The sequence below is a fragment of the Ochotona curzoniae genome, unplaced genomic scaffold, assembly GCF_017591425.1.
Source record: "Ochotona curzoniae isolate NIBS_2020 unplaced genomic scaffold, NIBS_Ocur_1.0 contig_43, whole genome shotgun sequence".
Lineage (NCBI taxonomy): Eukaryota > Metazoa > Chordata > Mammalia > Lagomorpha > Ochotonidae > Ochotona > Ochotona curzoniae.
The window spans coordinates 1,570,319-1,584,693 of record NW_024466218.1 but is presented as its reverse complement, the minus strand read 5'-3'; the positions used below and the strand labels follow the sequence as shown (position 1 = coordinate 1,584,693).

Here is a 14,375-nt window from a genome sequence, read left to right as displayed (position 1 = left end):
CATAACATTAAATAATCAGGGAAATAACCCAACTGAACTTGAACACATAGGCAGAGAAGAATTCAACAAATTCATCTTGAAAATTGCACCAGAAAAAAAACAAGTATAAATGTGAAATATGTGAAGAGCTGGAATATTACAACCAGAGTATGGTGCTAATTTACAATATATGTGGGAAGAGGAAAAGGCAGATGTTTGTGACCCGCTTGAAAAGGAATTTACTACAGAGTAATGAGTATCTCATTTCAGCTCAACAAAAAAAGCTGGGGGACTATTAAATGGACTACTAAAACTTAAGACTTTTTCCCTAAGGGAGGATGGAGTAAAAAGAAGAAATGAAAGACAACAAATAACAGAATACAGTTACCTTATTTTCAAAACTGTAATTAGGTATTACTAAATAAAGTAAATAAACAACTCTTAAGTTAGAGTGCAAAATGAAAACACCTTCTTGTTTTAAAGGTGCAAAAGCAAGAAAATATAACACAAACATTTCAAACATTTTAAATAGTTGTGTGGTGAGTAAAACGCATTTAAAAACATTTTCAATAAAAAAAACTGATTTATAAGTCAACTTATAGGAGATCAAAAAAATCAATGTTTAATACCAACTATAAATAACTACAAAGCAAAAAATGTCCTCTAGTCTATTTTCGTTTCAACAACATCTATGTCTTCTGCTCTTTGCCCTTTGGAGAAAACATTACGTTGTAAGGCTGCCGTCTCTTGGGACGAGGACAGGGATCAAGCTCTTCCTTGATGTAACCTTAAAAAGAAATCACAAAATTTAGAAGACTATATTTGCAACATGCATTTCTCGGCAGATTTCCTGTAAACACCTTACTTGATGCCTTCTAAGTTGATGGGATTCTTTTGGATGTCAGCTGTGTGGTGCTAACCAACGAGCTGACCAGTTAGCATCAGTTTCCTCATTAACAACAGCAAACATTTACCACGCACTTTATTTTCTTTTGAAGTAGTTTCCATTAGATCTACGTCACAGATGAGGAGATGGAGCAGAGAGGTATTGAGGGGAGTGGAGGAGTCCTTTCTAGCAGCAGAATTGGAGCTCTCAGGAATGCCATGTTCCTATTCCACCTCTCAGAGGCAGAAAGTGGGGAAAGGGCTAAACAGGAACTCTAGTATGATCAATTCCAGGTACTTATCAAAGACTTTATAGAAGGCATACACTGGACAATGTGCTTCTCTACTCTTCAGGTGTATGCCATCATGTAATTTCTAGAAGATGATTAAGCTCTGTCATGTCCTAAGGTCACATTGCAGTAATAACCAGATGTCCTATCCAGACTGCCTGATTCTATAGGTTGACAAGGCAGAGAAATGTCATGCCAAAGGAAACTTAATCTAGCTTGTTAATGGCCAAAGTGGAAATGTGGTAAATATCCATTGGAAAGAAAAGGTGGGCATTGATCGCCTGGTTCAAGTCCTAGCTGCTCCATGCTTCTGAACCAGCTTCCTGCTAATGTGCCTGGGAGCCAGCGGATGATGACCCAAGTACTCGGGTTCCAGGCACTTGGATAGATTTCCTGGCTTCTGCCTGACCTCACCCTGGATTGTTGAGGGAGGGAACCAGTGCATGAAAACCTTTTGTTCATTCTGTCATGCTGTCTTTCAAATAAATTAAAAATCTTTGTTGGTAAAGATTTTTAGATATTTATTTGCAACTTACAATTATAGGTCTGAGACCTGAAGTCTAATTAGTTAAAATTTTTATAAATCTAGATATCAAATTATAAATGTTCTGATAGTACTATATTTTTCTAGTTACAGTTCAGAAGCCATGTCATGTTTTTGTAAAATTTCAGTATTTTAAATTTCAAAATAAGACTTAGCCTATAACTGGGTAATTTTTAGAACATGGGGAAACAGAAAACAAACAAACAAACAAAAAAACAAACAAAAAAAGCAACTGGGCCTGGCGGCGTGGCCTAGAGGTAAAGTCCTCGCCTTGAACGTGCCAGGATCCCATATGGGCGCCAGTTCTAATCCCGGCAGCTCCACTTCCCATCCAGCTCCCTGCTTGTGGCCTGGGAAAGCAGTGGAGGACGGCCCAAAGCCTTGGGACCCTGCACCCGTGTGGGATACCGGGAAGAAGTTCCTGGATCCTATCTTCGGATCGGCATAGCATTGGCCGTTCCATCATCAGATGGAAGATCTTCCTCTCTGTCTCTCCTCCCCTCTGTAGATTGACTTTGTAATAAATAAATAAATCTTAAAAAAAAAATCTTAAAGCATCCCCCCATCTACCTACTCCCTATGGGGAGTAACATCTTAATTTCAAACTATTAGACGGCCAGATACATTTCCCTAGTATGCGATTTGCACAACAAAGGGCTTGTGAGTTGGACACTGTTTATCTGATAACTCTATTAAGGTTATGAACTCTTGGCAGTTAAAGCAACTCAGCAGACGAAGACCTCTCTCTTCCTATTGCTCTTTCAAATAAACGATAAACACTTAAAAAAAGTCCTAGCTGAATTGAAGGTAAGTCTTTTATTTTTAGGGATTTTGTCTCATTAGAAGATTAGCACCCAGACTTGTAGAAGACAGAACAGATTAGCGATCAGACAGGAGTATATGCAATATTTAAAAAACTTCATTCTAAATAGTTACAATCTAGTCTCACCTCGTTCCATACAAGTTTGAGTGGAAGGAAAACCAACTTCCCAGAAATTCTCTGGTGTGCTGGGTGGAATGTAACGAAATCGGTGTCTTGAGCAGGAAGCCAACTTCTTTTCTCTTTCTTCCGGGGGCAAATCTGAATAATACTAACAATAAAAGTTGGTAAAATCTTTTCACTTAGGTACAATAAATGAAGTGTTAACCTTACTGATTATAAATTAGAAGCCCGAAAAGCCATTTATTAAAATACTCAATTTCTAACGAAACTTAATACTGATATATGTGCCGACCACTGGTCTTGAAAATGTTTACTTTACAGGTGAGAAAAGGAGTTGTATCACAACAGAAATTAATGTGCTGCTATCTTCACCAATAAAGTCTTGCAACAACAAGGAAAAAGGCCGACTGAACATCACAATGTGCTAATGACACAACTAATTCACATATTGATATAAACTGCTCATCTTTTGCCAGATTAGAAACAAATCTGAATTTTTATAGTTGGTATCTGGATATATGTTTAACTTTTTTTCCTTTGTAAGATTTAGAAAAAAAATCAAAAATTTATTTGATAGGCAGAGACAAAGGTTTTCTATCTGCTGGATTATTTCCCAAGTGTCCACAAGAGCTGGGACTGGACAAAGTTAGGAGCTTGGAACTCGATCCAGGTTTCCCACGTGGATGGCAGGGATCCAACTATTGGGGCTGCCACTGTTGCCTTCCAGGCTGGGCATTAGCAGGAGGCTGGAGTGGGGGAGCAGAGTACTGCCTGGGACTGGCACTCAGGCACTCTGGTATCAGATGTGGGCATCCCAAGTGCTGTCTTAACTGTTATGCCAAATACTTATCCCTCAAAGTAATTTCTGTATCTCTACAATTCTTTACAATAAAGATTTATGGGGCAGGCATTGTGGCATAGCACTTCCAGCTGCTATGCCCATGTCCCACGTTGGAGTGCTGGCTGAGTTCTATCCAGTGTTCCAGTTCAGCTTCCTGAGAGGCAGCAACGATGGCTCAGGGACCCGGGTGAGCCTCTGCACCCATGTGGGAGACACGGAATTTCAAGTTTCTGGTTTTTGCCTGATCCAGCCATGGCTATTGAGGGCATCTGGAGAGAGAATCAGCAGATGAAGATCTCTCTCTCGGTCACTCTGCCCTTTCAAATAAATAAACTTAGAAAAAAAAATTGACCAACAGTTGACCAACAAGTTAGAAAAAGATTTGAATGTTGTAGGTTTTGCTCTTTTTCAGTTGGTTTTTAAAATTAGGATCAAAGGGATAATGTTTCATTATAACATTATATAAAAAAAAAAAGAACTACGCACAAATAAGAATGAAGCCTGTCTGTAAACTGAACAGGTCTTCAGGCTCTAGAACTGAAGAAAACAAAGCAGTGGTTTAAAAGTTAACAGCACATGACCGACGAGATCTCATAATGTGGTCAATTTCTTGATTCTACATTTAAGAAACTGAAAAAGTGATAACTTAAAATACCACTTACTGAAAGTGACAGACTTTGGAGTAAAATGTAAATGTGGAGTATAGATTTTAACAAATCTTTTATTCTACAAAGCTGAAAGCCTTCAGAGATTCTTTGCTATCATTCTCATTGCCCTAAGTGTAAGTCTTCAGTCTATGTTTTGGATGAGGTAATCTTTCAGTCATGGCTTACTAGAAAAAAACATTACTATCGTGAAAGATACTGAAGCAATAACAGAAGGCAAGTACAGCTGTAACAGCATACAAACAGGACAGTGGAGGAATATGTTCAGAGGGAAATGGGGTGTCAAGTTTGTTGTCCTGGCTCAGGAGCTTGAACTTACTTTTCAGTGAGCTGGGAAGACACACAGGGCTTTGTGTAAGACACAAAAGTGACATTATTTAACATTTATTCCAAAAAAATCATCAAGAGAAAAAAGACCATGGCTATGTTTAAAGTTCATGGTAAAGAGATCAAGTGAAAAAGGAGAAGGGAAGCAGAAGGTATGGGAATACTGTGCTTAATGTTGAGCTTTCCTACGAGCCTAAAAATACTCCACAAAACAAACTTTACTAAAAAACAGAGAGAGACAAGGGGAGCACCGACAATCTCTGCACAGCCCAGGGGAAAAAAACCGGTGTTAGTGGTGGAGATAATGAGTAGATGAAAATGGAGGCTGTTTTGAAGGTAGATTCAATGGGATTTGCTGTTTAATTGAGGAGATGTGAAAAACCTTCCAGTGAAACAAGGGGACGAATGGCAACTGAGTGGTGACATCTGCACGAGGGACACCTGGAATCATCATCACACATCTGCATGAGAATTACACATTCTACATGTTGCACAGGGGACAATATTTGGGAACTGTAAGTATAAAAACAGTATTAAGCGCACAGGATTGGTGCTTTCAATTGTGGCTATCATGAAGCGATACAGAAAAGATTCACTCTAGGAAAACTAAATCAGATATGCAAAACAATGTTTTTTTGAAACTGAATAATAGCACAGGCAATGATTACTAACAAAAGCCAATTTAACTGTGTGTCTAGCACAAGAGTTTAAAAAATACGTTCTAGATCACAGCATATTTGTTATAAGTAAAAACTGGGGATTTACATATATAGATGTTTTCAGTTAAGAAATCATGAATCATTCAATTGATATCACAAAAAGATCATGATACAGGTAACTTTGCTTTTATTACTATCCTGCTTTAAAACAGTGATTCCAATTCATACTGCTAGCATGTAAGACTATTTCTTAAATCAAGAACTCCTTCAGTGCATTTTGCTTATCCTTTCTCATAATATTTTGGTATGTTTGATTATCCAATTTTTTAGCCCAGAGTTGTTAAAAAAAAAAAAGGAAATTTAAAAGGGGAAGTAAGTTGCAGCAGACATGCATCTGAAAGTTATGGTACAGCAGTGGGAAATATGAAAATAGCATGTCTCAAGAGAACACAGAATCTGCTTGAGAATTTAATAAGAGGGGAGTTAGCAGTGTCTACATCTATATCTAAGACAGTCAGTGAGTGTATGAGAGGAAAGATTTGAATGCCTTACACATGTTGTGAAGCCTACTCATCACATTTTCTTTAGGAAGAAAACAATGAAGGAAAAACACCTAGAGCTCCTGGTGGCACCATTTACCAGAAAGCAAAAACAAAAAACCCTGTGGGTACATTTGATGTCCTGTGTGCTGCTAGAAGGATACAGTAAATTTCCTACTGAAATACAGGAATCTTGGTTACACAAAGGGGGAAAAATTAAGGCAAATACAGAAAGGAAACATGGTATGGATGTCTTACTCTGGATGTAAAAAGTAGGGCTCACGTGCCACATCCACCTAACCCAATAGAAATGAGGGCTTTCATTTTCATCTATTTGGATCTCTCAAGGCCGCAGCCAGTATACAATTTACTCCAGTTGTTATTCTTGGTTCAACCAAAGTTTCTAGTTGCAAATATGGTTTGTACTTGTGATTTTTAAATCATGTATTGAGATTTACAAAGACATGCTTTAAAAAACTGAATGGTGTTTACATTAATACTTACAATTTCACACTCTTTACAAGTGTGCCCAAGCAATTTTCTTCTCTCATCTTTTTTACGAACCACCTCAATATGAGGAAAATTTGGTAAGCCAGTTTCTCTGGGGAAAAAACAAGAAGACTTAAATGATTTTACTTACGACTTTTCAGTTCTACTTCTAAGAATCTGTTCCAAAGATGTAGAGGCAAAAATATGTTAAGAGAATGTGCAAACGTATTCATTGGCACACTATGTGTGCCCGCATAACTGTAAACAATCCAGGTGCCCAGTGCAAGGAAATAAGCTATGGTATAATCACAGCATGAGGTACTATGTAGCTCAAAAAGAAACAAGGGATCATATATAATTCGTGTATTTTAAGGATAAACAGTTAAGTGAAAAAAGGAAAGAAAGATACATATGACATTTTATCATTTATCTAAGGGAGAGGATAGGAATATATAATTATACACACACACACACACACATATATACACTTGCTTTAAGATAGAAGAAAAATTTCTAACATAGGGTTACCGATAGGAATATGGGACTAATAGGGCAAAGAGGACAAGGACAGAAGGTAGATTTATCTGAATAAACCTTGTTTTGTTATCTCTGGTATAGTACTCATATTTTACGTGATTTTAAAATGAATTTTTAAAAATTCCTAAAACATAAAAAACAACATAACCCTGAGTACTATGTGAGTGGCACAACTGTAAGCAAAGCAATAATGCCAAATTATTTCAAACAAAGTAATTTGTTCATTTCTCAAAGGTTAATATTTATCTTAGATACAAAAAAAGGCCTCATTCTCATTAGTCATCTTGTTGGTGGCAATACTAAATTACTTCCAGACTATGCTATGCTTACTCTGCAAAATAAAGTATATTAAGGAATTATGTAGGTAGTGCTGAGAAGTGTGATGTTTTCAGTAAGCAGGAAAATACACAGATGTTCGACATAAAAAAGCTGTATTTTGATTGTAATCCTGAATTTGATTGGCAGTTGTATCAACAGACACCTTAAAAAACCACAAACACACACAAGAGCAAAATAGCCTATTCTAAACTACCCACTTACTAGGTCTAAAAGCAGTGACCAATCCTAGCTGGCCAGGAGCATCTACTGGCCAGACTGTCACCTAGATACCATTTCTCAGAAACAGGAACCTGGCCCCTGGAGAAATGGCAGAGTCCAAGCCTACACCAGGGAGCGAACATAGGAGCTGCGACACCGTCAGACCAAGGCAATATACATCAAACAGGTTCTCTGGGGAAACACTTGTGACAATTTGAGTAGAGCTGTTCCCCTCCATCTATAGTTTCACTTCCAGAGGTTTCCATTATTTGCAATAGCCTGAAAATATCAAGTGAATTATTTCAGAAATAAACAATTCATGAGTTTAAACTGTGCTATTCTGAGCAGTGTGGCAAAATCTCATTTGATCCTGCCTAGGACATGAACTGTTGCTTCATTCAAGCCTGTGCACACAGTGGACACATATGGTAGATCCTCCTGGCCCACTACTCAGCAGCTGTCTTGGTTACCAAATGGACTATTGCAGAATCACATACTGCTTGTGCTCAAATAACCCTTATTTTACTTAAGAAATGGCCCCCCAAGTACTATAGTAATGATTGTGGCAATTCAGGTGTTCTAGAGAGAGGCTATAAAAAGTACTTGTTTGAAGTTGAAAAACTGAAAGTTTATTATGGGTAAGCATGCTTAGAAAAAACATGTATGATTTGGTATGGCTTGCAGTTTTTCAGGCATTTTTGGAGAGTTTTACAATATATCCCATGCATAAGGGGTTCCTACTGTATCTACAGAAAAAATACTGCAAAAGTTTAAAGCATATCAAATATATTTAAATGAGTTTATAATGACATAATAAATAAAAAAAGGATCTAGTCACATTTGAGATTCTAGCAAATAATTTCTTTGAAAAACTGAGATAAATTGACACTTAACAACAAAAACAACAGCTTTTAATTATTGGAGCCTTACAAAATTAATTTAGACTACCAGACTTCTAAAATTCCCAAAAGAAACACAGTATAAAGAACAACTTTACTTACTGAGCAAACCAAACAGCATAACTTCAAGAATTCTAATGAATTATTATTCTTAAGATTTATTTTTATTGAAAAGATAGATCCAAAGAGAGAAGGGGAGACAGAAAGATCTTCCATTTGCTGATTACTCCCCAATGACCACAATGACTGGAGCTGAGCACATCTGGAGCCAGGAGCCAGGAGCTTTCTCCAGTGATCCCATGTGGGTGAGAGTCCCAGGATTCTGGGCAATCCTCCACTGCTTTCCCAGGCAACAAGCAGGGAGCTGGATGGGAAGTGGGGCAGCTGGGACATGAACCAGTGCCGACATGGGATTCTGGCACTTGCGATCGGAGGATTACCTAATTGAGCCATTGTGCTGAGCCCTTAATGAATAATTTGAATTCATTTTAGATATGAGCAGTATATACATGACGATAAAAGGCTTATTAAAAATTTGTATAGGGCTCAGCATGTTGGTCTAGTAGACAAATCCTTGCCTTGCAAGTGCCAGATCCCATTTAAGCTCTTGTTTGGGATCCTCCACTTCCCATCCAGCTCCTTGCTTGCGGCTGGGAAAGCAGGAAATGAGGACCCAAGACTCTGGGCTCCTATCGCTCCTGTGAGACACCTGGATGGACTTCTAAGCTCGTGGCTTCAGCCAGCCCAGTCATGACTATTGTGGCCATTTGGGGAGCGAATCCCTGGATGAAAGATGGAGATCTCTCTCTCTCCCTCTCTCTCTGTAACCCTTCCTTTTCAAATAAATAAATAAAACTTTAGGGAAAAAATTCCAAAGCTTATATAATTCCAATAACAACTTAAAGCTCAACACTTGAAGGCTTATATACATGAAAGCGTATACCATAAATTCTCAAAATTCAAAATAAAATAGAACAAAGCTAAACCATTTGTTATAATAAAGCAGAGAATATAATTTGCTATTAAAAATAATGGCATTGATGCTAAAAATGTTCTTATTTGTGAAATTCATCATTTTTATGTTTGAGTTTCTTTTTTGTTATCACCGTAAGTTAAGCGTTACTGTTTCAGCCAAAGCAGGAGGACAGTCTTGTTATACTTCAACTCACCTTGTTGCTATTAATTAAGACCAACTTACCTATCATCTTTACAATAGGGCTCCACATATGCTTTCTGTTTAATTTTGTCTTGTTTATCATCATGACCTGTGAATAAGCAAACATAGCAAAACTAGTATAGAATTGACTTAATGAGAAGCAGCTAGTCTCTTTGGGAAAAAAAATGACGTGTAGCCAAATTTCCCTTGTACTGAGTCTCACAAGATGCATTCCCGAACCACTCAGTTTTTCTGCAACTATATTTTGTTTTCTTTTTCATGTCTCATCAAGAGGTTGTTGGTTGTCCCACTTACCTTAGATTCACTAAATAGCTAAAAAAAAAAATCATATCTCATTAGGTACTTTTTACTTTAAAAAGACCTATACTTAACACAGCGTTGGTACATTTCTTTTTTTTTACAGCTTTTTTTTTAAAGATTTATTTATTTATTGGAAAGTCAGATATACAGAGAGGAGGGGAGACAGAGAGGAAGATCTTCTGTCTGCTGATTCACTCCCCAGGTGAGCACAATGGCCGATGCTATGCTGGATCCAAAGCCAGGATCCAGGAACTTCTTCCGGGTATCCCACATGGGTGCAGGGTCCCAAGGCTTTGGGCCGTCCTCAACTGCTTTCCCAGGCCACAAGCAGGGAGCTGGATGGGTAGTGGAGCTGCCGGGATTAGAACAGGCGCCCATATGGGATCCCAGCGTGTTCAAGGTGAGGACTTTAGCCGTGAGGCCATGCCGCCGGGCCCGGTACATTTCTTTTGAAGAGCTGGTTCTTGGAGTCTGTATCTCATTTCTGACCTCCAATTTGTCACCAGTTTTATGATGTTATTTAATAGCAATCCTTATTAAATAGTAGCTGCTCAATACTACCATAAACTTTATAAATTGTAGTATTAAGTCAGAGTAATTTGTTAGTTCTTGCTGTGGATTGAACAAGTTATGGCTCTTGACCTCATCCAGATGGTTAAATTCTATCCTTACGTTGATGGTGCCTGGAGGTTGGAAACACTTCTCCAATCAGCAGGAGGTTCAGAGGTCGGTGGTTGCACACCATGAAAGGGATGGTCTACAAGCCTGAGCCAGGTCCAGCTACTCTCCCTATTTCCTGGTCTGCCACAGGACTGTTCCTCCACATTTGGCCAACCACTGCCAGCCCCCAGTCACCAGATGATTAAACCAGTAGGACTCAGTCAGTGCTCAACCATAGCCTCTAAAACTCTGAGTAGAAATAAGCCTCTCCTTTCCTCCCTCTCTCCTTCCTTCCTCAGTTGACTTCTCTGAAGCATTCTCTTGCAGTAATGAAAAGCTAACTAACGAAGTTCTGATAAAAACTTCATAGCTATGGAAGAGCTAACATCAGGAGAAGCTAAAAATCTTCTACAATAAATATGAATCCTTTATTCTTAATCTACCTTTCCAAGTCTCCTAAGACTTAACTTAGCCAGTGTAACTGAGAAGCAATACAGAGCAAGCAGCCTTACCGTTCGGTTTCCTTTTAGTCACAGGCAACTCCTCTTCCTCTTCAGCTATCTGCGGGGAACTAGCTGCCAAACAAGACTCGTACTCTTCATGTGCTGTCCGATCAAACATATCTTCCAAGCTATCATTCATGTTTCTTTCTCCATCTAGGACAAAGAGATGTTTGTCGTGAAGTGTTCACAGACATGTGTAAAAGATGTGGTTGTAAGCCAGCTTGTTAAGAATGTTAATTTAGTGAATATATGGACAAGCTGTAATTAATGTAATAAAGTGTTTGTTAGCATCTTAAATCGTGATTTTTACAGTGCAGCTTTCTTATTACTCATGCATTAAGGCAACAACAAACCCCCAAATCTGGGTAGTCACCCCCAAATCTGGGTAGTCACTGTATATTTGTAAAGACTTTATGCTAACACTTTTAATCTCCTTTACTTGTGTGAAGAGAATGCTTTGTTACAGACATATGTCTCTCACAAATAAGTTTTTCTTCTATCCTTAGTATGTAATTCACCCTAAATTTAAAGTAGTCATATATCATCAAAGAAACTGCAAGAAGCAGAATACATTATAATGAATGATGAAATACTTTTTAAATAAAAAAGTATGACATGACTGACACTACACTTCAACGGAAATTTGTTTGTCTGCTTATTCGTAAATACTTTATTTTCACTTTATTTAAAAGGCAGAGAGACAGAGACAGATCTTAATTTTGCTGGTTTATTTCCCCAATATTTGTAGTAGCTAGTGTTAGGCCAGGCTAAAGGAGCCCAGCTAGAACTCAATCCAGGTCTCTCACATGCATAGCAAGGGCTCAAGCACTTGAGCCACCACCTACTGCTTTCCCAGGATGTGAGTCCGCAGGCAGCTGCATAGAATGGAAAAGTGGTTGGGACTCAAACCAGGCACACTGAAATTGGGTCAAGTGTCCTGAGTGATGACTTAAACACTGTGCCAAACATCTGCCATTCCTTCTAGTTCTCTATTTATTTAATAAAGTAGCAAAAAAGTATTTTCTTGTATTATCATTAATACTTGGCAATTTAATACTGACATAACAACTTCAACATCTTTTTGATATGCCAAAGTGCTAAATTCACCTTAAGAAATGTAACTCTTATTTCCTACCAGATAAAAATTTTAAAAACAACAAAGTGTAAGAAATACCAGAAATATATACAGCTGGCTAACAAATATATAGAATAAAATCCTACTACGATAACTCTAAATAAAATAACAGGTGCCCCTCCCAGTCCAGCGATCCTTCTGTCTTATCCCACTTAGCCTTTCTCCCAGGCTCATTATTACCTATCACACCACATACCTGCTAGTTTCTCCCTGTCATTGGAATGTTAAAGTTGTACAAGGTGGGCACTTTTGTTGTGTTTAGTCATCATCCTCAGTTCCTTGAATATTTTCTGGTACAGAAGTTTTGTTTGATATTTACTGAATGATTAAACACTTCTTTAGGAGCAGGTGTCTAGTACAACATTAAGATGCCCCTTGGGGCACTGACTCTTGTTTCACTCATTTTTATTTGAAAGGCAAATTAACAGAGCAGGTGTATGAGTGAGGGAAACACATTTCTTCCTACTGCAATGGTGTGGTAATAACGTTCCCCCCTACATTTTCATTAAAAATAAAGAAAAAACATCTTACTTGGACTTTTTCCTCCCTGCTGCTCTTGCTTCTTCATTTTTAAAAGTATACTTTCACTAACCAACGTACAGTCCATGTCTACTGTTTCACCTCCTAATCTCGGCTCACTGCCATCCTGGAAAAACATTAAAAAAAATCTACAATTTAAACAATTATCTACTCATGGCTTTACATTTATTTTACAAAGACTGATAAAATAAATAACATAAATCTTACTTTTTTAAGAATGAAGTCCTATTCACATTTATACTTTAGGAACTGATATGAACCTATACAGAATAGGTTTATTCTATAATACTGTAGCTTTAGTATACCAGCACTGCCTCTCCAGCTTAGGCAAAGGACGGCTGTCAAGCCGACACCACACTCCCTTGAGCTTTTGCTGTCTTTCTTCAGCAATCTGCCTCATGGTAATATCAGTGTACACTATGAGCAACAATTTAAAGAATCAAATTATTTCTTTCTTGGTATATATTACTCTATCACCTGTCAAAATAATTTGTTGCTAATATTCTACTAAGTCAGACTACAGAACTTAACCATACAGCAAAACACATTTTTAGTACAAGTTTTAATTGGCAATATGAATTTTCATCTTCAAATTCTTTTACGTCACAACTAACCAAAGGCAAATGATAAATTATTTGAATAAAATTTATTTTAGATATATGAATAAAACTGCATTATTTATAAAACTATGTGAGTGTTTTTTAGAAGTCTTTAAAGAAAATACTGCCCTTCCAAAAATACAATAAAGTGGGAAAAGCAAGCATCTTGATTTTTTGTTTTCTGAATAAGTAAATGTAGCTTTTGAGAGATACCCGATGATCCCAAAGTTAGAGTGAATCAAGAGGCGGTGAACCAACCACTTAGCAGAGTAAGAACCAAATGGGCTTCGGTTTTACTTTTCACTTACCTTTGTATCGATAACAGTAATATCCATTTTATACTGAGAAAGCTCTGCTCCTGGATCTATACTCCACTGGATGTTTTCAAAGGATACATCTTAGATAAAGAGGGAAAAGTATGTAAAAATTCTCATCATTTAAAACATTATAGACCACAGAATGATACACATGGAACATCTATCACATGTCTGGTAAAGGACTTTATCTAGGATACATAATTAACTATCACAATACACTAACAAAAGTTATAAGTGTCCCAATAAAAGATGGGCAAAGAATCTGAGCAGTTCTTCAAAAGACAAATGAACAGCCAGCAGGTACATAAGATGCTCAACATCAATTGCCCTCAGAGAAGCATAAGACCACAGTGTGATACATAACCGTTAGCAACCATGTAGAAAAACTGGTGGAATGTGAAAACATAGCTGCTTTGGAAAACATTTGAGGCAGTCCCTCACAAGGGTTAACAGAGTTATCTAATAGTCTAGCAACTTCTCTCCTGGGCAGAACTTAAGAACTTCAGAAATATGAAAACTCATCTAAACAAAAACTTGTACATAAATGTTCACAGCAAAACTATTCATAATGGCAAAAACATAGAAATAACCTAAATGAAAGGGTAAATAAAATACAACAAATTGTTCTTCCGCAATTACAAGAAAACATTAATATGTTACAATACAGACAAAATGGATAACAACATGCCAAGTGGAAGATCACTTTGGAGCACAAACTGGATGATTCCATTTATATGAAAGCTCTGGGATAGGCAAATATATAAAGACAGAATCTAGATTAGTGGTACAAAGCTTTGAGAAGGAGAAGCAATTAGAAAATAACAAAACGTTCTTTTCAATTTAGATCATACTGATGGTTGTACAACTCAGTGAAAATACCAAATCCTATGAACTGGATTTTCCTAAGTGACTTATGATATGTAATTTTTATGTCAACAAAAACATTTTTAAAATAAAGCTAAAATTATAATGCTGTTTGGAGGGGCTTTTAAATGTATTTCTAAATAAAA

At 37.3% G+C, this 14,375-nt stretch overlaps 1 protein-coding gene across 1 annotated transcript in view; it reads right to left on the bottom strand.

Moving 5' to 3' along the window:
* Positions 1–578: 578 nt before the first annotated feature.
* RBBP8 (RB binding protein 8, endonuclease) overlaps positions 579–14,375 on the bottom strand; it is a 57,619-nt gene continuing 43,822 nt past the window's right edge. Inside the window, exons 13-19 of the mRNA XM_040984792.1 lie at positions 13,357–13,445; positions 12,441–12,555; positions 10,784–10,927; positions 9,333–9,399; positions 6,177–6,273; positions 2,648–2,789; positions 579–766 (exon numbers count right to left, since the gene is read on the bottom strand). Of these exons, the coding sequence (XP_040840726.1) occupies positions 669–766; positions 2,648–2,789; positions 6,177–6,273; positions 9,333–9,399; positions 10,784–10,927; positions 12,441–12,555; positions 13,357–13,445 (752 nt within the window). The 3' untranslated portion in view covers positions 579–668. The remainder of the gene's footprint in view (positions 767–2,647; positions 2,790–6,176; positions 6,274–9,332; positions 9,400–10,783; positions 10,928–12,440; positions 12,556–13,356; positions 13,446–14,375) is intronic.